The 21,896-nt window shown below is 38.1% G+C and overlaps 2 protein-coding genes across 2 annotated transcripts; one reads left to right on the plus strand and one right to left on the minus strand.

Annotated features, from left to right (window-relative positions):
* Positions 1–829: 829 nt before the first annotated feature.
* On the plus strand, positions 830–12,030 carry NUSAP1 (nucleolar and spindle associated protein 1; the record flags this gene model as incomplete). The annotated part of the gene is made up of 10 exons (XM_009587484.1): positions 830–935; positions 2,007–2,198; positions 3,250–3,424; positions 5,210–5,299; positions 5,980–6,092; positions 7,057–7,244; positions 9,449–9,624; positions 10,652–10,762; positions 11,349–11,460; positions 11,943–12,030. Coding segments are annotated over 10 exons (1,351 nt in total), but the record flags the coding sequence as incomplete, so codon positions are not given.
* Positions 12,031–14,271: 2,241 nt separating this feature from the next.
* On the minus strand, positions 14,272–20,725 carry NDUFAF1 (NADH dehydrogenase (ubiquinone) complex I, assembly factor 1). The gene is made up of 4 exons (XM_009587483.1): positions 20,098–20,725; positions 18,286–18,471; positions 16,967–17,041; positions 14,272–14,443 (listed from the first exon to the last, which is right to left on the minus strand). The coding sequence occupies exons 1-4, from the start codon at positions 20,605–20,607 to the stop codon at positions 14,303–14,305; spliced, it is 912 nt and encodes a 303-aa protein (XP_009585778.1). The 5' UTR covers positions 20,608–20,725; the 3' UTR covers positions 14,272–14,302.
* Positions 20,726–21,896: the final 1,171 nt, after the last annotated feature.

Here is a 21,896-nt window from a genome sequence, read left to right on the forward strand (position 1 = left end):
TTGTTTTTTTTTTTTTAACTAGGAATCGGATGAATAGTAACAATAAGGCGCCTTAAGGGGCGAGAGTGCGTGTGTTTGTTTACTAATCGTGGTTAAGAACGAGAAATTTAAGCATGGACCATCTCTTTTGGCTAGAGCTACAGATTTGTGACAGCGGCCTGATCTCTCCTGGTAGGCACTGCCAGTAAATCACTCGGCAGCAGTCAGGTTGCTGCACTGCCAGTGGGAGAAGGCATAAAACCTTAAAAAAAAATGAAGATCCACGACTTAGGTGGTCAAAGGAACTCATTGTCCTGACAAGACTAAGACTTTTGCTTAGGGTTTTAGTTCTGGGGTATTTTGTTCTTAAACTTCTAGTTCAGATTTGATTTTATGCTGACCTTCCCAATTAGGCATTTCAGAGTCTTTCATAGCCTAAAATATCAGTGATGTAATTTCGTTGTTGTTATTTTGTTGCTATTATTGTTGCATATATGCAAGGGATTAGAAGAGTGCTTTGCGTGTAGTATGGGCAAGACAAGTTATTGCAGAAATTTGCGGCAATTTCAATTCATGTTCAGCTAAGCAGTGCTGCTAAAAACAGTCAGTCTCATTCATCCTTGAACAATTAAACTTTCTTGAAAATAGACAGACCGGAAGAAACGTAGTCAGGAAAATTTGTCTCTGTGCCTCTGTGGAGAATATGCCACATGTTTATCTGCGGCCTTAAGAACTTTCTCTAATTCGACTGACTTGAGTAAAGCTCTAGGCATGCCTTATTCCATTGGTTTTCGGAAATGTTCTGCTTTTTGGTTGGATAGTTTATGAAGGTTTTTGTGTGATGACTTAGTGCAATATTTGGTTCATATGTTGTTTTGATTTCTCTCCAGGCAGACAAATTGTTGAAAGCATTGAAGCAACACTTTCATGGAACAAAACAAGAAAATGAAAATATGGTAATAGATGATAAACCGGCTATTGTTTTTAACTTTATAACTAGTAGAGCAGGGCATGTACTGAAGGTTGTTTTTTACCATGATGTGAACTGTAATAAAAATACTTTTTTCTTAATAGTGCCTTTAGTTTAATGCACTCATGTACTGATAGAAACAGATGTGCTAATATTAGCTTTGAAGTGGCTTCCTGTATGACCCAAAGCTGATTTCCCTTCAGCTGCTAAAATTAACAATGTATTTTTCAGCATCAGTACAAAATTATTCTCTGTGAACACTAACATTTAATTTCCGTTAACAAATCTTAATTCTTGCCTGTTTAGCTCCAGACACTAGTCAGTAGCAAATACAAAAATATTTGATTCCTTTTCATGCCTAGATGAAAGGGACTACGTACTCATCGGAAAACATTTTGCACCTACTACAATTTACTTACGCTGACACTATAATGAAAGTGACACAATTGTGATGTTTCCTGTATTCATCTCTTAATGTATTGTTTTCTTAACTGTTATTTTTAAGTTTTCTCTTCTGTAAGCTGAATTACTTTGTTGGGCATGGCAATGTTTTTTACGTTTTTGATAGAAAGTAAATTGGGACGTGCTTTTTCTAAAATATGTCTCCCTTTAAGTGCTTCCTTTAAAATCTTCTTTAAAGGTTTGAGGAACTAGTGTAATCCTTGTCAGCTTATTTTTAATTTTAACAAGCGTGGAAGAGGCTCTGATTTTTTGGTGAAGAGTATTCCATAGAAACGTACAAATCTGGGAAGGTCACAGCATCATGCAAGTCAGATTTCAAATATAAAGCATTAGTTTTTTATAATCTTATTAAAATGCTGTATAATAAAACAACTTGTAGGACTTCTTTTAAAAAGTCTTCAAGCAATGAGCTTTGATGTTTAGGGAAATCTAGATATTGCCAATTTCTTGATTACTATGCTACTAAATGGCATGCTACTGTTTTTCCTCTGTGTGAAATACTTCTTCCAATAATAAAATTGAAACTGTCTCTTTGGAGTATCTAATTTATGTTTGCGTCAGATGTGTTCTACATTATAGTATTTTTCTGCTACAGGACTCTGAAAAAAGTGCATCTGTTTCCATTGAATCGGATGAACTGAGCAATCAGGAGGAAGTTATGCCTGATTCAGTGTGTTTTATTACAAAAAGTCGTGGTAAAGAAAAGAAAATAGCCAGAAAAAAGAGGAACTCCAATGAAGAAACTAATACCAGTGAAGAAAATACAGGGCTTTCTGCTGAGAAAGAGGTGATTTGCATTGCTTGGTTTTGTGTGCTGGCCACCCCCCTTCCCCCAAGCATAACTTAGACACCATTTGTTGTACCACCATTTAGCAGGTGGTATACATTTTTTACACACATATATGTGTGTGTGTGTGTACATATAAGAATTTCATATGCAAATGTTCTGGTACTGGTCTTCTGTACTTTCTAGCACTGATTTTTATCTATCTTGACTATGTGCTATTCCATAATGAACAGAGATTACTTGTTAGTCATTACTTGAAGGAACTAAATTAAATTCCTCTAAGAAATACACAATTCCAGACACTTTATCTGAATGTAAGACTGCCTTTACTAGTTCATCATAGTATTCTGAGTATTAGACTAGTTTCAGAATGTATCTAAAATAAGGCTGTTATCATTTTCTTTATATAGAAAAAAAGAACAGAAATTGGATGATTGCCTAAACCTCACAATTTTTTAAGTCCCACCCCTCTCAGTGGGGTCTTTATTCGTGGTTTGTACAACTGAGGGAGGGGAAGTTTCAAGGTGAGATGGGGGTAGAATTATTTTTCTCTAGAATTACATGCAAGTAATGGGTGAACTAAGAACTGTGTGAAAGACTTTTACTGATTTAGAGTTAGAGGAGGGAAATAAGATGAGGAGTGTTAGTCAGAGAATTGTACAGTAACCAAAGCTACAATAGTAAAATGTGATGTAGCCGGTGAATTTATTTTTACTTGCAAATAATAAACTCTTGTCAATAAAGGCAATTTTATACTGAAATGGTAGAGCTGTGCTAATACAGATCTGTTTGTGAAATAATAGGATAAGTATTTCGTAGCTTAATTCTGGCTGGATTTCTGGCTCTATCTCCCGATCAAAGCAGGGTCAACTATGAGGTTAGACCACAATGCTTAAGGCTTTATCTAATCTGATACTGAAAACCTCTAAAAATGGAGGCTACGCAACCTCTCTGGGCAACCTGTTCCACTGACTGATTGTTCTTAGAACCACAGCTTTTCTTTATGTCCAGTCGGAACAAATTGTTTAAATGATTTATGTTTAAACTGCAGGAGCATTCTGAAATGAAAGAAAACGAAGTGCCTTGGGGTGAGCATGAAAAAGGACAGAAGGTATTCCAAAATGAGGAACAAGTAACTAAGAAGAGAGTTATTGAGAATCCAGGGGTGGGTACTGGTCAGAAAGAACAACCAGAGAAGACTTCTACTAAAAGTAGTGGAGATGAATGTAAGTAGAAAATTCCAAAAAAATAAGTTTAGTAATTTGTACTACTTAAAATGCAGCTTTTGGTTATTTTATTGTGTCTGCAAAGATTTTTGTGGCATGTCTAGTGATCTGTGCCTTATTTGGGGATACCAGAAAAAATCTGTCTTGTTTGAGTTTGTGTACTTGTTTGTTTAACATACTGTAACACAAATCCACAAATGCTGCAATGTAGGAATTCTGCTGGCTTTGACTTCAGAACTCTGGACCTGATGTTTTTAGTGAAGGAGTTCTCGAAGGTCTGAGTGTATTTGAGTCTTGCACCTCATTTAGGATCAGTGCCTTTTGGAATACCCCTGAGATGCTACTCGGCTCCTTTAAAAAGTGGCAAGAAAGGGAGAGCTTCCTTCCTCATGCTTCATTTATCTTTTCCTACAGATGAACAGGTTTTGTCATTTTCTTTTCTACTAATTTTACTCCTGGGAAGGACATACAGACAGAATCCTTTACAATTTGTTTAAACTGCCTAACAATATCAGAATGTATTACAGTGGATCATTTTTCTATCTGGTGGCTTTTTTAGACCTTCAAACATGATGCTGCTGAAAATACGAATTCATTTCTCCCCCGCTCCTTTGTGCATGCAGCTGACTTGAAGAAATGAGTTTGTCTGCCCAATCTGATAATTTTTTGATATTGTGGGTCTGTCAAATAAGATACCATTATTTGCTCCTGTTAGGCTAAGCGTACGTAGTCCTTGAGCTGTATTATGGATATTCTTGCTGTTCAGTAGAATTTACAGGGCCATTTCTTATTGGAGGCCATCTATAATTTTGAAACTAATTTAGAAAATGAGGATTTTCAATGAAGGTTCTTTTAAAAACAGAAGCACTAGAATATGTAGAGGATGCTTTGGTTGAGGCAGCATTCATCCTGACAGTTGGCACAGTACTCATCTCTTCCTATAACTGTACTTACAAGTACTGCTTTCTGGTTTTTTGTTTCATTTTTCTTTTTTTTCGGTAATTTCAGACAGCAAGAGCGGTGTCACAGAAAAATACTAAATCTGCATTTAGTGTTGAAAAGTTGATATTCTCTCTTCCCCCCCCTCCCCCCCCAACAATTATTTTCAACAACCCTCTGTTATTTGCTTCCAGTGAGGATTTCTTTCAATATATTGAGGTTATCCAAGCTTACTTTAAAGGGGATGTGAATTAATAGAAAAGCGAATGTTTGCTTTCGATATGCAGATATTGAACTTGATGTGAAGCCTTTACCTGATTTTTTTTTTTCTTCATAAAATAAAATTAGTCATTAAAATGTGAACGTAAGCTTAATACTATACCTGAAAGCAGAGATGATAAAAAGAACTTAGACTCTGTATATGTATATAAGGCAGTGGCAGAAAAGCTGACCAAAAGGTATTTCTTCTTTGTTATCAACATTTAAAAACCACTAGCTTATTAAACAGATCAAGACCTGTGAATTTAAAGTTGGTTTTGCTTACCACAACCAAAACTTACTTCCCCTGTAAAATACTTTACTATTGAAATAAAATAACCTAGTATGACTGTAAGATTCACGCTGGGCTTGTAGTTTGTCAAGACATGCTGTTACTGACATACCATTTAAAAGGCTTTTGAGAGACTTAGGACATACCTGTTCCAGCTGATGTTTTTATTTCTCAAAACATAAACCCAGTTTGAGGAGATAAGGTGTGTTTTGGAACAAATACTTTTAAAAAGGTTGTGATGGCATCAAAATATTTTCCAGGAGTTCTAACAATTTTGTCTAATCTTACTGTACCAGGTCATGCTCGTCATGCAGGAGGGAAAATCCCTTTATATGTAGGCCGTGCATCCCGGTCTGGGAAAACAGGAATGAAAGCTACTACACCAAGTAAGATAACTACCATCTAGATGTATTGTCTGTGTGTGAAGGGAGACTTGACTTAGTTTTTTACAACCCGGATTTCTATTTCTGCTTGAAGAAGAGAACATGCTCTCTTTAAAAAGCAAGCAAACAAAAAAGGTTCCCAAAGGTTACATAAGCTATATCTTCCAACTTGTAAATTCGTAGTAGTAAATGACTCACATGTATGTTATAAAACTGGTTTATTGAACACTTTGGTGTCTTTTGGATATAATACTTAGATTCATGATTTTTCAGAACAACAAACAGCAGGAAGACGTGCTATTACTCCTGCTTGTTTAGTTTTCACTTCATAAATACTACTACATTCATTTGTTTAAAATTTGGAAGTATTTCTTTTTTTCTTTAACTGCAGACTTTTGGGGGTTGGACTAGATCTTTAAAGGTCCCTTCCAACCCAAACCATTCTATGATTCTGTAATTCTCCAGAGCATGCACCAGGCAACTGGCTATGTAGTTGGTGAAGTAGATACTCTTTTATACTGTTCGGTTACCTGTGTATAAGCAGCCTTTAATTAGAGAAATGTGTTGTTGGTTTTTTTTTTTTAAACCATAATGAGAGGTGTTGCAAGATTCTTCTATTAAGCAGTAAGCTTCCTTAGGAGCTTATCAGATATGTGACTCTTCTTATTTTTGGAACTTCTTAGACTTCAAGAAGTTGCATGAGGCTCACTTCAGGAAAATGGAATCTATTGATGACTACGTTGAGAGGAAGAAAAAAATGATTGAAAACTGCAGCAGTTCTCTCAAAGAAGTTAAGGTAAGTGATAACACAGGAAGATACCCATTGTTCCCATATTCATGTACCTCCAGAGCCTCTCTGTAAAAGTCCTGTAGAGACTCTTTAGAGCAGTAAGTAGCCGGTCATGTGTACATGCAGTGGAATGTTATGATCAGTGAAATTTAACTGCAGTCCTGCAGAACTAGTTATATATAGTTATTTGTATATAACCTGTATAGTTGTATAAGTTTTTATATATTAACAGTGTATGGTTATAAATAGTTAATAGGAACCAACAAATAACTTGTCAGTTTTGAGTAGACATAATTATGTCTCAATTACTTTTGTGAAGGATCTCCTGAAGCTTTTGCTTACAACTGTTTGAATTGCTGCAGAACTTAACCAAGGGGATGGGTTGTTTTTCAAAGAGTTTCTCTTTTGTGCCTTAAAGAACCATTGTCCAATGACTGCATATGACTTTCCTTTAAAATATATGCAATATATGTTCTCAGTGGCCCTGATTCTCAGTTTTTGTATTTCACACTTGCATGGGTGAAAGCTGCAAATAGGGCCTCTTTCAGAGTGTCACTTAGAAAAGTGACAGTAACGCGTCAATGAATATATGAATGAATATGTCAACGGACATGTCAAAACAGTAACACTGAAACTCCTGAACACTACATTTCTCTTTTCTATGGCATACAGTGTATCAATGTATACTTAAGACAAATCACTTTTGGCAGGTGTTGGCCAAAAAATTGAATCACTTAAGAGCATCAGAAAAAGGCACTCCACATAACAATTCTAAGGTATGTGTTTTCTGATCTGAAATCAGTTTAGTAATAATAAAACTATTTATGTTTAAAATATGCTTTTAAAGAAAAAAGGGAAAAACTGAAGAGACACTATGCTTCTGATTCACTGTGTGTTTTCCCTTCCTCTTACCTGCTTTTCTGATAAATTTTTAGCAGAGTGTGCTAACTCATGATTTGCTTTTCCCTAGAAACAAACCAGTGGCAAAACATTTTTATTCAGCCCAAATCCAGAAAGAGGCAGATTCTCTGCCACCTGCACTCCTAGTAGCCTCCGGCGCTCACCACGCAGTTCTCTGAATGCTGCCAATCGGAGTATTTTATCTAGGAAATCTTCATTTAATCCATCTGTCCTTTCAACAACCAAAATGAATGTCAGGTAAAAAGAACAAACCAAAACTACCAGTGAGCATTTGGTATGATACACATGAAATGATAATTAACACTGACTGTGATTTGACTATGCTATTGCATATATTCCAAACATGAACTACATGAGACTAAGTCTGATTACTAACTTTCAGTCTAGCTTTATGGCTGGTTTAAGCCTTACTGTGCTGTTACTATCTTGATGCTTCGTTTTGATGTCTGATGGTAGAGGAATCTTGCCTCTCTTTCAGCTTTCATTTTGCTAAACCAACCAAGCCATATTATTTTCCTTCTCTTACGGTGTTAGGTTTTCCATTTTGTCAGGCAACCTAGTAGTCTCTGTTATATCTGAATTAATTTATCTTTGAGATTACTTAACCAGAACTGTATGCAGTATTCTAGGTGAGTCTCGCAATGGACTCATCATTTGGGGGTTTTTTGGGTACTCTCTTTTCCGTTTCTCCCCCTTCTCCCTCCCACCCTTCCATGTCACAGCAGGAGCTCATCCTGTGATTGACTACTATAAGCTGATTGTTTCTAGCAAATGGGAATCAAGTGGACACCAGAAAGCCGTGATGAATTGCTAAATGAATGAGCTTATACTCAATGCTATTAAACCTCATCTCGTTTCCTTTTAAAACACCACATGCACTTCATTATTCCTACACAGTAATCTAATTCTCTATTATCTTAATATTTCCTGAACTTTTGTTATCAGTAAATTTTATTAGCTTATTACTAATTTTTCTAAAGTCTTGAACAAAAAACCTTTTAAAAGAAGGACTCAAAAGGACAGTCCATACGGTATTCCATTGATAAATGCCCTTTTGCCCAGTTTTCTTTTTGGTGAAGGTCCTTGTTTCTACTATTTCTTTGTTGGTTTCAAAGTATTGTACTAATTCCAATTTTATTCAGTTTACTTAACTGAATAGTGACAGTGACTGAAGTTCAGATTTAGACATTCTATAATTTACCCTTGTCCTTTTCCCCTGCTAACGATATCTGGTTAATCTCAGGTCTCAGTTGTGTTACTTTCTATTTTTCTGATAACCTTCACTCTCAACTTCTGCATGCCAAGATTACAGCTGCTGGGACTTTTTTGTCCCTGAATAAAGTGTGTGTGGGGTTGTTATTATTAAGTCAGATAGTGCAACTTCTAATATTGACAAGTCCTAACAAATAATTAGGGATTTGTAATTTTTGCATGCAGTTCTTTTGCTATTCAAAGATCAAGATTACAGATTCCTTGTAAAATCAAGCTCATAATCTTACTGGCTTTGTTCCTACTTTGAATGTCCTATCTTTGATTTCAATAGATAACAACAAATGAAAACAATATTCATTCTGCCTCTGGTTGGATGATCTTCACTGCAGCCCTACTTGACTCTTAGCAATATGTAAACCAAAACAATACTTCTAGAATTTGCTTCCATTCCATTTGTCCAAAGATGTGCTGAGCTGCATCTTGCAAGCTGCACTTCATCCATAAACTTGCTAGCCCTCAAAACATAGCTTTCTTCAACATTTACTCACAGTCTTTCCATATCTTGCAGGCTTTCAGCTTATTCTCAGTACCTTTTTGATAAGGCTATTAATTCATGCAAGACTTTGAATTTTCTTTCATATGTTTATATATATGTACATGTATATGTAGACACACACATACACATTAAAAATATGTGTATATACACACATACATACAGTACGTGTTTGTCTTGGTATGCAGGTAACTTGCGTGTTTTGACTAAAATTTCCAGCTTCTTCCTCCTGTAGATTTTTGAGTTCTAGAGTTCTGTTAGTGAATTTTCTTTTTCTTGAAGAATTTTCAATTTCTTGAAATTTCAAATTAACAATATTTATATATAATGTTTATAATGTTTTACTACAGAATCCAAATCTAAAGTAAATCATATCTGTTGGTGAAGAAATCTGCTACCTTATTACATCCACATATATTTGCTCTCCAACATAACAAGAAAGTCAGTTCTTTGTAATTCCTAATATTACTTACTGCTATTGATGATGGCTCATAACTTGAAAACTGCCAGCAAAGGTATTTTTAGTGCAATTGATGCATAAGGTGTGAACATCTTATACACAGTAAAGCTTTGTATCTGTAAGAAAGGTGGAATGCAGAACCTTCTGTATTCTGTCACGTTGCTTACATTCCTTGTAGATGACTAATTTCATCTTCATACTTCTAATAATTTTCAGGTTCTCGGAAGCCACAAAAGATAATGAGCATAAACGCTCTCTTACCAAGACTCCATCTAGAATGTCTCCATACTTGGAGGAGATCTGCACACCTGATAGCCAAAAGAGCTGCAAACTACTAAGTCGGAAAAACAGCAAGAGGAATGCAAGAAATAACGATCTGACTGCATCAAAGGGTAAAGCGGATGGTGAAGATTTGGCTTTTCTAGATCATGACCTTACTGAATTATTATGTAATTTTTTTATAACCTAATGTCATGTAGACCCAGGTTTTAATTTCATTCTCTGTTTTATGACTGATTCTTTAGAAACTGCAGTAGTTTCTTTGTTTCCTTTGGTTTCCACTGTTTTGATTAAAATGGTGAGGTGCTAAGACTCAAACATATGGTACCTAGCTACCTACAGAAAAGCCTAATATAGGATGCAGGGGATAGAAATCGTTCTAGACCTTTAGAGACTATGTAGCAAAAGATTCATATAACTGGTACAGGGAGATCCTGTCTGCGGTGACAGGAGTGTCTGATGCCTTCTCAGACGTCTCATTCTCCTTGTGGGATTGGCATGCGCCAGGTTTCTAGCTGTGTTTAGGACAATCTGTTGTTATCAGCCTCAGCAACCCTGCTTAACTCGGGAACTAAAGCTCTGTAAGAAAAAGCAGAAGTCTTCTGATTACTAATGATCTCTGCACCAGCACAGCTCTGCTGTCTAACAGTTGATACCCTAGCATCACAGGTACATTAGCACAGGTCGAGAACCCAGAGTTGCCTGTCTTGCTGTATGACAATACTGAATTTTTTTTAGGGGAAAATTTCCACTGCTGATCAGAAGCTGGTGTGTTCTGGAAGTTTGCTTCTTTTTTTAATGTGAAAATCCACTTGGTTCCAAATAAGCACAGAGACTAGGAAACACAATTTGCTCTGAAGAACTAGAAAAATACGTGGAGCTGTAGATGCTGTTGCATAGCATAATTGGAGCAAAAGGGCTAATACTCTCCAACCCTTGCTCTGTCCTGACCTGAAAGCTCCCTATTTCAAGTGAGCTGTATTTGTGCAATTCTGTCTTTAGAGGTAGCAGACGATAGCACTTAATGGCTCTTTGGTCTTGGTAGTTGCCAGGGGGTCTTCACATGCACTTTCCAACTTGCTATGTACAGTGATGTTCTTGCTACTGTAATTAAGTACAGTATCTTGATGCCTTTTGTAGTTATCACTCCCTTCAAGTTTGCAGCTCACTCTGCAGAACCCACAAGCGCAAAGAAGACATTTGATCTCAAAGCAAGTCTCTCACGGCCGCTTCGCTATCAGCCACATAAAGGTACTGCGATCCTGTGCAGTTTGTGTTGGTCATACCCCTTATACTCAGCTGCTCATAAAGAAAGGCATTGATACCAACCATGATACAGCAAAGTTTTCAGTCTCTTTTCCTGTCCCTTTCCCTTCCTCTCTGCATTCCCACACAGTCTGTGGACTGGTGTTAAATTTCTACATAATATATTCTTTAAGAGCCTCCCTACTGAAGAATAAGTCTTTATGATCAAAAGCCCATTAATTTAAGAATATCCTTGTATTCTACTGAGTAGATGTATGCACAGGAAATATGAGATATTCCTTTACAAAATTAGGCTTATTTTAATTTTATTTTTTTAAAAAAGTGCACTATTGTGTGAGATGCTGAACTTTGTGTGGTGAGTGTTACTTATAAGTACAGTCACTTGCTACTACTTAGAAAAACTACTTGTAGGGAATGGGCTGGTGAAATTGATAATACAGCTGAAGAGGCATTTAATCTTAAAGTCAACCAGCAAAAAAACAGGCTAGCTAGTATAAAATTCACAATAAGATATTAATACAATTGCTGAACTAATAATTCAGTAGTCTCTCTTTTTGCCCCTAAATTTTAGGACGACTAAAACCTTGGGGAGAATCTAAAGAAAATACTGTCCTAAATAAGTCTGTCGGTAGCAACATCTCTTCACGTAAGAAAGATTACAAACAGCCGCATCTCCAGACAAGGTTAGTACACCATTAACTTTTTATGAATAGTGTTATTTAAAATAATATGACGACTCATTTGTGTTTTTAGGATTTAAATGTGCATTTCAGGAAAGAATACTTTTATATGAAAGCGATTTTTGCCTCCAATAGTGTGTCTAGTACCAGGAAGGCCAACAAAGAGGGCAGCTCTGAACCTGATAGACTTTTATTCGATGAAAGCTATCAGTTGTAGCATTTGGAGATTTACCTTCACCTTGGACGAAGCTGTGAATATTGACATGTTGTTACCTTGAATGTTAGACCTGTATGTCTAAGCAGAAGTATTTGCCTGAATGTTTGGATTCAGTCCAGAATGGCACTGTTCCCTCTGCCCATGGCAAATGGAGCACACTGGTTAAAGAGATGTTAAGCCTTGGTCAGCTTCACATTCCTTTCGTTGCTTGTGTCTCTGCCTTTATTATAACTTGATATGGTCTGTCTCTCTTCTTTTTCCCCTTCAGGGAAGAAAGGCGTGAGAAACATGAGCAAGAGAGAAAAAAGAAAAAGGCTCAGGCTGTCGGAAACCGTAGAGGACTATCTGTGGATTAGGAAGAAAAAGAAATATCCAAGAAATCACTGTAAATACTGTTCCTGTCGTGTAAATATTTGTGCTGTCTGTGTATGGTTCAGGTTGCTATTAGTAGTGGAATCCAGAGAGCATTGAACGAGACCTTAAAATGCATCTGAGTGTAATGTCTTAGAGATCAACTTCTCCAACGAGATGAGAGTTCGAAACTTTTAGGAGCTTTGAACAATCTCTAGTTGCTCAATAACATTTTCATTTAACTTATTTAGAGAAAGATGTTAAAGGAGAAAATGTAAGTGGAAAAAAGGTGCTCAAGAAGCCTCCTTGCAACTTCGGACAGACTTCTCCACCAGAATGCATTCGTTACCCACCAGAACGCACGCTTTGGCAAGCAAGCTTCAAAGTGTTCCACTGGTCAATCACAGGAGTTGGAGATGTCTGCTTGCCCTGTTCTCTGAATCAATCCTTAAATTCTGTAACCACTGTTACAGCAATTATTCAGCATTTCTAATTGCATGCCTATGAAGTAGTAGGGAATTTTCCAAGAGAAGGAAAAAAAAAAAGCAAGCTCTCTGGAAAACTAAAAGCTTACAGCTTAACATAATTGTAAAATACCATATTTTTTAAAAGTCACAACTGAAAAGTGGCTTTACAAATTACCAACTGGATGCTTTGAACAGTTAAGGTTGTTTTGTTCCTTTCTGTGGTAAATAGCAGATGTTAACAAAATTCTTCTGCTTTTCATCTCTCTGATGCTTAAGAGGTTACAGTAGTGTTGAAGCACATTCAATACCTTAGATTTAAAAGCTGTTGTTATTGTTTCTTTTAAAAAATACATAGAAAAGCTGTCTGGATTTATTATGGATGGAACTAGAAAGGTAATTTAGCAGTTGTAATCTCAGCTAGAATTTTGAGCAAGTAACTGTTTCAGTTAATTTAGTGTCCTATAAAATATATGCTGAAATGTCAAGAACAAGAGGGTTGTTTTTTAAGTAAACTTACTGGGGGTGAAATAAATATTTTGTATATATCCTGTTTATCACTGGTTATATTGTCTAGTACACTTAGTGTAGCACTAGTTTTCTGTATACTTGTATTTACTACTCAGCGTCTTTTTTTGTGACTAGTTTTCCTTACTGATTAGCCTGCCTACCACTTTATAAAAGCACGTTTGTTCCAGTATCTTTAGAAACAATAACCATCACTCCTCTTTTGCTCTTACGCTATTTAATTCCGTGCAAGAGGAAAATAATAGTACAAGACACTGCTTCAGCTTGCTTTATTGTGGCCTCTTCCATAAAATATAGGTACATTTAATATTTGTAAAGTACACTTAAACAAGGTCATGGCAGAGGAGGTCAGTGCTTTGATTAGACTAAGTTTGTGACAGCTGAAATGAAACCATTCAGCACTTGTTCTTTAAAGCGTTTCTCAAATTACCGAAAACCAGACTTCTCAGAAAAAGGGAGGTATTGAGCTTCTGTGCCACCAGCTGAGGCTGTGACTTCTTACAACAGAGCCGAGTTAAGCGAATTGCACACATCAGAAAAGTGTGATCTGATCTGCCCTGTAATGGTGCTCATCGAGCTGAGCTGTGCCTCCCCAGGGAACAGACAGGGATGGGGGTTCCCCCAGCCCCACCTTGGAGCATTGCTTCGTTGAACAGCCTTAGCTCTATAAAGCTGTAGGACTGTCATCGGCAGCTCTGAAAGAAAAGCCCAGCCCACTGTGTAGCTACTGTTTCAATCTTGGCAGTGGCAGCTTTTTCATTTTTTAGTTATTCAGAGGAGCCAAAGCTAAAGATTGAAATACTTCTGCCTCTTCCACTTCTGGTGCTGCTCTTTGTAAATTTCCGTGGCTGAGTCACACTTGAGCACCATTCCTCAGGGTATTAATTCTCATCATACTTTTTCCAGTTTAAAACTACCTACAAACCATGTAACATAGAAAATGAATTTGTTGTACAAAAAAGAACTACAACAAGCTCCTGAAATACCTTTATTTCTGTAAAGGTCAGGACAGAAGCCAAAACTTTCCCAGTCAACAGGTACTCCTTTGTAGGAATGCATCACACCTCTCCTCGGGCTGTGTTCCAGTCCGTGTATGTACAGTCTCTCCAGGATTCTGTATCTGGCAGCTCAGAGATGCCAACGGTGTCACTCTAGTCAGATTACTATGGTCAACACTTCATGCACTTCTCTCTCTAATGTTTACGTAGAATCTTCCAGTTGTTATAAGCCACACAGTAATAAGTGTTTTATATCAGAAGTATGTCCCAAAGGCCACCAGCCCAACTTAGGCTCGAGGATTCTTCTCATATGTTTCATACGCAAATTCTTCTGTGTGAGCTCTATCGTTTAGCAGGCCAATAAAATCTATCTCCAGCTGGAACGGACCATCTACTTTATCTCCAATCGTGAATCCAAGGGTACTAATCTAATTAAAAGATACATACATTAGAACAGTATTTATAATGTTACAATCAAACACAATTGTATCTACCACTTCCATATTTTACAAACAATTCACGGCCACCAGCTGTAAGCCGTGGTATTTGTTCACAGCGCAGCACTGTTTCTTAAGGCTTGAACACTTCACCACCACATTTTCAACACAGAGGCCTGTGGGGAAACTGCTTCACGTTTGCCTTTCTACCGCTGTGTCGAACCCTTTGTTAGAAATGGCCTGAGCCTAAAGCAACACTGCAATTTTTACCCTTCAAGGTTTGAGTATGGCCGGTTTCATCACGATTTTCATAAAGTCTGTTACAATTCTTATGTGAGCAGGAAACAGAAGCCGAATGTAATTAAGGATGGAAGGGAACTTTCATTCCAGATCAAATCATGCACCTGGTATAGTGTGAAAGTGCACCAAAACAGACATTTTTAAAAATGCATGAAACTGTCACCAGGTTTTATATGAAGGCAAGGTTCTTAGCCACTGTTTCCCAATTAGAATAACGCTCTTAAGTATAAGAACATTCCTCATTCCTTTCCCCTAATGTTCTCCACTATTCCCTTTTTCAAAACAATAATTTTTATTCTAATAAATCTCATAAAAATCCATGTGGCTCAGGCATGTTTCCTATTAGCCTGTGGCTTGCCTGAAAGCTCTCTCAGCTCCTACATGCCACCGGTCACCTTTCAGGGACTCCCGCGCCAGCAGCTCTCAGACAGGTCGGGTCACCAGTGGCAGGCCACCTGTAAGCTCCAGCTGCCCCTAAGCCCTGCTACAAGCACAGCTCTGAGCTGTACCCACGATTTTAAGGACTGCTGTACATGCAGGAAAATAACGCCCAGGATGTGTCAGATGATAAAGTCGAATAGTTATAGGCTGAGGCTAAGTATATATCGCAAGCGTATGCTAAATAAATAATAGAACAAAGCTAAAGAAATGAAGTGCACTGGCATTCCTCTCAGATCGTTCTAACGCTTTAAATGCTGTCTCTTCCCCAGGAGCAAGCTCTACAATCAGCCCCTTGGCTTGCGGAGCCTGGAGAGTTTTTAAAGCTGCACCTTTCTGCTTCGTATTGTTATAGATGACTACGGGAGTCACCTAAACTCTCCGCTCTGCAGAATTTATTCCTTGGCAAGCCCTAGATACATTGGCTATTTCCTGCCTTTTTATTCCTGTTTAACAATGCCTCTCCTGGTTCCTGGGAAAACATACAGCGGTACCACGGGGGACCAAGACGTTTTCTCAAGATTTCTTTAATTGCCTTCACACCGCTTCCCCTAGTTTTAGGTTTCTTTAAAATACATTTGTAAAATTACACTTCATATTATACGCAAGTGCCTCATTTTTACTGTGAAGTACTAAGCATAAGGTAGCAAGGAATGAAAGTTAAGTAGAGGATGCTTAGATCAAGTTTCATTTTGGCCCTTTAACTCCTGGTAAATATTTTTAAACACCCCATATACAACTTTATGTTTTCACTTACCGTTTTGAATGACTATATATTCCAAATCCTGAGAAATTCTTCAGTGTCTGTATTTAAACACGGGCCTTTTATAACTTTCTTCCATGAAGCATATTTTTACTTGTAGTTGATCCACCCTCATATCATTCATACTTGCTTTCTACAGCCTCAACTACTTCTGTTTTAAAACAGATTGTTTTCATGCTGCCAATCACTGAATTGCCCTTAAATTTTTCCTAATTTTTTTTTCATTAAGGCAATTAGGAAGTGAATGCAACATTCCAGGTGACTAATACTGATTCAAGTAATGGGCCTTTTATTTTCTCCCCATATATATTTCTAACATTGTTTCTTTCCCTTTGGTAGTCACTGGGTATTAAGCTGCCCTCAATTACATACAGGAGGGTCACTAAAATTTAAAAAGAAAGATACAGAAACAATTTTTTCCAACATGTCTCCTCCCATGAATCAGTGGATTAGTCTACCTATTTGAAGAAACAAAATAAAAAATACTCAACATATTTACTTAATACTTAGACTAGAAAGCCTGAAAAAACCAAAAAAAGATCTATAAATACATCAGTGCTCACCTGATGCTCACTATCAAGGTCACCGATACAGTATATCCTGAAATAAAATTTCACAATATGATATCCTTTACAGTCTTCTGTCAGGAAGGAAGTTTATGATACTTACTTTTATTATTTTTGGCAGTACTGTGCCAACTGGCACTTTAGATTTTAGTCACTTTGATCATTCCTCAAAAAAAAATTTTTTTTTTTTTTTGAAAAGCCAAGTAAGCTGTGAGTTGTTTCTTGGTTATCTAGATCTCTTAAAAATATTTTTGGAGCTCCTTTGAAGCAAACTGACACTGCTATCACAAAGTAGGATAATTTAAATGCAAAGGCAAGCACGCAAGAATAAGTACCTTATAACAAGAAGAGGCCCTTCAATTTGAAATTCACAAACATTAAAGGATTTGTAAATTATCTATACCATGACAATATATTTCAGACAGATAAAGCCTGTAGAAAACTTGCCTTGTCTAACCAGATAGGATGCTGTTCATCCTGGACTCTTCCCCGACTGGAGAGAAAGAATTTGGAGAATGGAATCTGACAGAAACAAAACCAAACCAAACCAGACTTCAGTGTCACCAGCACATAGAATAAACACTTAAGAAATAAAAAGCCTGCCTTAGCACATGAAATAATACTCTGCTATGTCTGGTGCCAGCACTAGTTGAGTACACAGAACTGGCACAGAGAAATGGGCCCCATTAACCCTTTCACTAACCACTCGCAGCCAGCTCCAGCCCCACGCTGCTCTGCGGTGGCTGCTGCAGCCGTTGTGCAGAACTGTTACCCTGTCAGGACACAACGAGAGGCTGCGGCACAGAAGGTGGCTGTTTACATCTAGAATATCTCCTTCCATAACATGTCAGCACCAAATAGAAATTAATGAGAAGTCTAGCACGCATGTGTATCAACAGCTCGTCTGTACCCAAGCTGTGTACTTCATAGCGCAAACTTCATACCGAGACATCAGTACTCTAGCAAAGCAGTTCAGAATAATGTAAAAATGACTTTGAATGCAGTGGGAGCAAGGAAGAGATGGGAAACAGGAGGGTTGGCTGGTGTGGGAGAGAGGAAAACAAGGAAGCCAGCAACGACACACTGATTTTCATCCTCCTGACTCCTCATCTGTGAAACGGTGGGCTGTTCTCATAAGATTGGACAATGATATTATGAGGCACTGAACGCCAATTCGTAACGATGCCCAAACCTCCTTAATGTTGTCATCAGCAAATTACAAAAGTTCCCTGAGTTTCATCAGAAAAGAGCCGAAACTCCCACTTCTTACAAATATTAGTTTGTGTCACAGATTCAAAGGCCATAAATGACAAACCACATCTTTGAGTCTCTGACCGAGTCCAGCGAGTCAGTGGGTTAAGCAAATCCTGTTACAGGGTACAAGTCCTACACCAACCTTCGTCCACTTGTATTACAGATAAAATGGTTGTCACAGAGAATATTCCTGGCAACATCCGACAAGCTTCAATCGCTGCATCTATTCCCTTACTCCAGGAATAGCTAACAGCAGACGTTTAGGTGAACATATTGTAGATGAAATCTTTAATACAACTGACACAGTGTGCCCTCCCACAATCCAGTGATTTACAATTTTGGGAACTCCCAAGCCAAACGCACGTGTCTGTTGTATTAGGACACGTAACAGAAACGTTGTTGAATGGACAGCAACAGCAACAAACTGTGAGTGTGGAAAGCTTTCCCCTTCCACAGAGCTACGGCCAGGACCCCAAGACAGTCCCGTTAGTTTGAAAGACGCATCAGTTCACCTTTATTTCCTCCCAGTATGGGCCTCCTCGGGTGAACATGAAGTAGTTGTAGAGATCGTCCTTTTGATGAGAGAAGTAAGGGTCTGTATAAATGTTTACCATCCAAGGTCTGCCGTCGCCACGGACACGTAAATACAGACTGTTGAAGTTTGACCAGTCATAATACTTCTTCCTAGCAAAGGATCCCTACAAATTATTAATAAATAGAATTATTCTTCCTTAATAAAAGGAAACTTCCATTATGAAGAACACAGCACTATTGCTTTGATCACTGCCCTCATTATTATGTCAAATAGTATCTACTGCGATACAGTGAAAACTGGGTTACTTTTTCATCATACCAGCTGCTGATCTCACTGAATTTCCTTCAGCACTGTATTAGAGCCCACAAATTACAGTATCACCACTCTGAGGACTCATGCTTTAATTATAAACCACAATCTTGTAACTGTCAGAAATCAGACCTCTGATTGCCCTACCAGGCAAGTGCACAAATGCTATAGCAATAGATCAGTAGTTATGCAGTTCATTAAGTTTAATATTCTGTGGTCAGTACTAGAGTATTCAGAGGTGATTACAAGAAATTGAAGAAGTGGGATAATTTATCCCCTGTGACAACTGCCCTTATTGAAGACTGAAGCACTGGAAGCATTTAATGTTTTCCAACACTTTTTGTCATTACCTGTGCATAATGACACGGATTGCAAGCATGTCTAATTCTCAACTGCATTTTTTTCCAAAGATCATCTTACAGGTAATAGGATGAATAGATCATGAATATATGAATACAAGGGCTGTGGCTACTTGATTTTATGGTTTTGCCAGTTTTGAGCCTTTTTACTTAAATAAAGAAGAGCCTTTGTATTTATGTTGTCACCCTCTGATTTCAAACTGCATTATAAAGATGGACTGATACACTCCACTACTTCAGAATTAGGAGCTGAAAGGCTGAGTCACATTTGCACAAGCCAGTAGCAGTCCTGGGAATTTAACTCAGGTGAGATTCAACTTGCTGTTCCACTTCCCTGACCCAGTGTCACCATTTTAATCAGTGTTCATCTGCCTCTCATTTGCCCATTGATTTTGCTCGCTTAAATTTTCTGCTCTCCAAGTTTCTGGCCCAGAAAAGATTTTACCTGTGTACTTGTGCCAAGTCACAAACGACAGAATGGACTAAAAAGTTAAGCATTTTATACACTGAGTCAAAATGTTCCTTTGCTTTTAAAGGTGCTTAAAAATAAGGAATGAAACAAGCAGTATCAATAAAAAGCACATTCATTTCCAGTTCTGTTTTGCTCAATTCTGAGCTATCAAAGATTTGTGCTTGCTTTTTCCGACGTACAGTAGGAGTCAGACCTTTAAAAAGTACATTTCAAAGCATTATTTTCTGTTCCTGTGAGAAAAAAAGGTGAGCTCATGCACCTAAACCAAGTTTGACGAATAGGCCAAGTTAAAGCCCAGAAAATTTGTCCTTATGACACATTCAATTAACTTCAAATTTAGAGAGACATCAATTTTAATCATACCAATTTTGGATAAAAAGGTTCATTACAGATCCTTCATTTGCAAGGAGGCTGCAAACAGGGCTGTCTTAATGACTGGATGCCCTATTGTACATAACTAAATGATCAAATGTATATTATTCCTTTTCTAAGAAAGGAAAACAAAATCCAAGAAAAAGTTTAAGTTCCTTCCAGGTCAAAGGATACAGAAGCAATTACATCCCTGAAGGAATATCTAATACTCCTGGAAGTGAGTATTAAATACTCCGATTAAATTAGAGAAGCTATGCAAACATGAAGCTGTACTTACCACTGGCGGTTTAGCTCTCATGCTACAATATCCGCTGTATTTGGTCTCCCCATCACGAGGTACTTCCGTATTGAGGGTTCCATACAGCAGAGCAGCCTGGTTATTCCTACCCAATTTGAGGTAAACTTCACTTTTCCCTCCAATCTCTACATCAGAGGAAATAACCCATTTATTTAAATCTTCTTGGCTCCGAAACTCCCACAACACCCTTGTCTGTTCCAACAGGTACTGATCAAATGGATGGCCTCCAGGTCCTATTAAGTAATCTTTGGTCTCCTTCTTCAGCATGCCTAGCTGAGTCTTTAAGACATCGATGCCCTTCTTAAAACTGAAATCGGTAGTTTGCCAAGACGGTTTTTTCTCAGGCTGTGACCCTGGCCTCCTGTAGCTGCTATACAATTTTGACATGGAATCGCTGAGGAAAGGTCCAAGTAAGGGATGCAAAACTTTGTGCCTGCAGCATCTACCACGTAAGTAAGCACTGTTCAGCAACGTAATAGTCAGAGCCATACTGGTAAACTCGAAGAATTCACTTCCAGTAAGGCAGTTAACGGGTTTGAAATTAATTTAACAACAAAATTAGTATCCAGAGCTGTCTTATTTTAGTTACCGTAGTTTATCTCCACCTTTAATGAAAAAGAGAAAATATTAGAAAAATTACATACAGGATGCTTGTAAAACTGTTTAATTTTTAAACCAGATATTAACTAGACACCTAAGCCATTGGAAAAATGAATAAAAAATAACATCAAGTATCACACTTCCTCAGCTGACAGTCACAGATGACAGCACTTTCCAGATATGAAGTCCTACAGCAGCCATACTACATGCTTCTTTCATAAGTCATCCAGCCCCTTGCTCCCTCAACGTACCTGGTTTAGGATTACAGAGAGGTTTGTGAAGACCAAAGCACTTAACACTAAAGACTGCAATTCAATAGGTTTTTTTATAAGGTTTTGGAAAAAATCTGAAAATCTTCTCTTTGCTTCTCTCTGCATCACTGCCGGTAGGAAGAGCCATGCCACATTGCTATTCTAATTCATAAGGGAGAGCCTGAACGTTCAATGGTCTGTACAGAGGCTATGATCTCCGACTCATAAAATTAGACAGACTAGTTGCCTGGTTTTGTTTTTTTGCTTGCTTTCCTCCCCCTTCCCCTGCACAGGGTAAATCCTAAACTGATGTCAAATCAGTCACATCTTCTCTGAACTTTTAAGAACGGAGCCAGTCACCCCACATATGTTCTCTATATGCCACATGCCTTCCTTTACTCACAGTAAAATTCACTACTATTATTCTTATACTCCGATTAAGCTATGCACCATGGACTAAAACCGCATTGAAGGAATTCACATTTTCTCTATCGCACACTCAGCAAAATAGGAGGCAAGTTCCTAAAAAAACGAAAAACCACGCGCGGGGCTTCCACGTCCCGTGGGACCAAGGTGGAGCGCACACACCACGAAGGCAAGCAGAGCCTGCACGGTGACCCGGGCCTGCAAACCCGCCCCAAACCAGCACATCCCCACAGAAAGGAAAGCCACAGAAAGGCTGCAGCCCGCAGTCAAGCTGAACCCTGCTCAGCACAGACTCGTCCTTGTTTCCTCCGAGTACCAAGAAGGAGAAAAATGGGAATTTTTTTCATAAATTTTACTTTTGCCCGATTTTTGTCCCTACGCAACGTTTTACCAGTACACCGATCTAACGCCAGCACCGATTCACCGCCCAGCGGTTACAAAACCTCGGCTCCCAGTGACGATCTCGCTTGCACCTCACCGCACCCCCACGGCGAACCGCGC

The sequence above is a fragment of the Fulmarus glacialis genome, unplaced genomic scaffold (genome assembly GCF_000690835.1).
Source record: "Fulmarus glacialis isolate BGI_N327 unplaced genomic scaffold, ASM69083v1 Scaffold15411, whole genome shotgun sequence".
Classification (NCBI taxonomy): Eukaryota; Metazoa; Chordata; class Aves; order Procellariiformes; family Procellariidae; genus Fulmarus; species Fulmarus glacialis.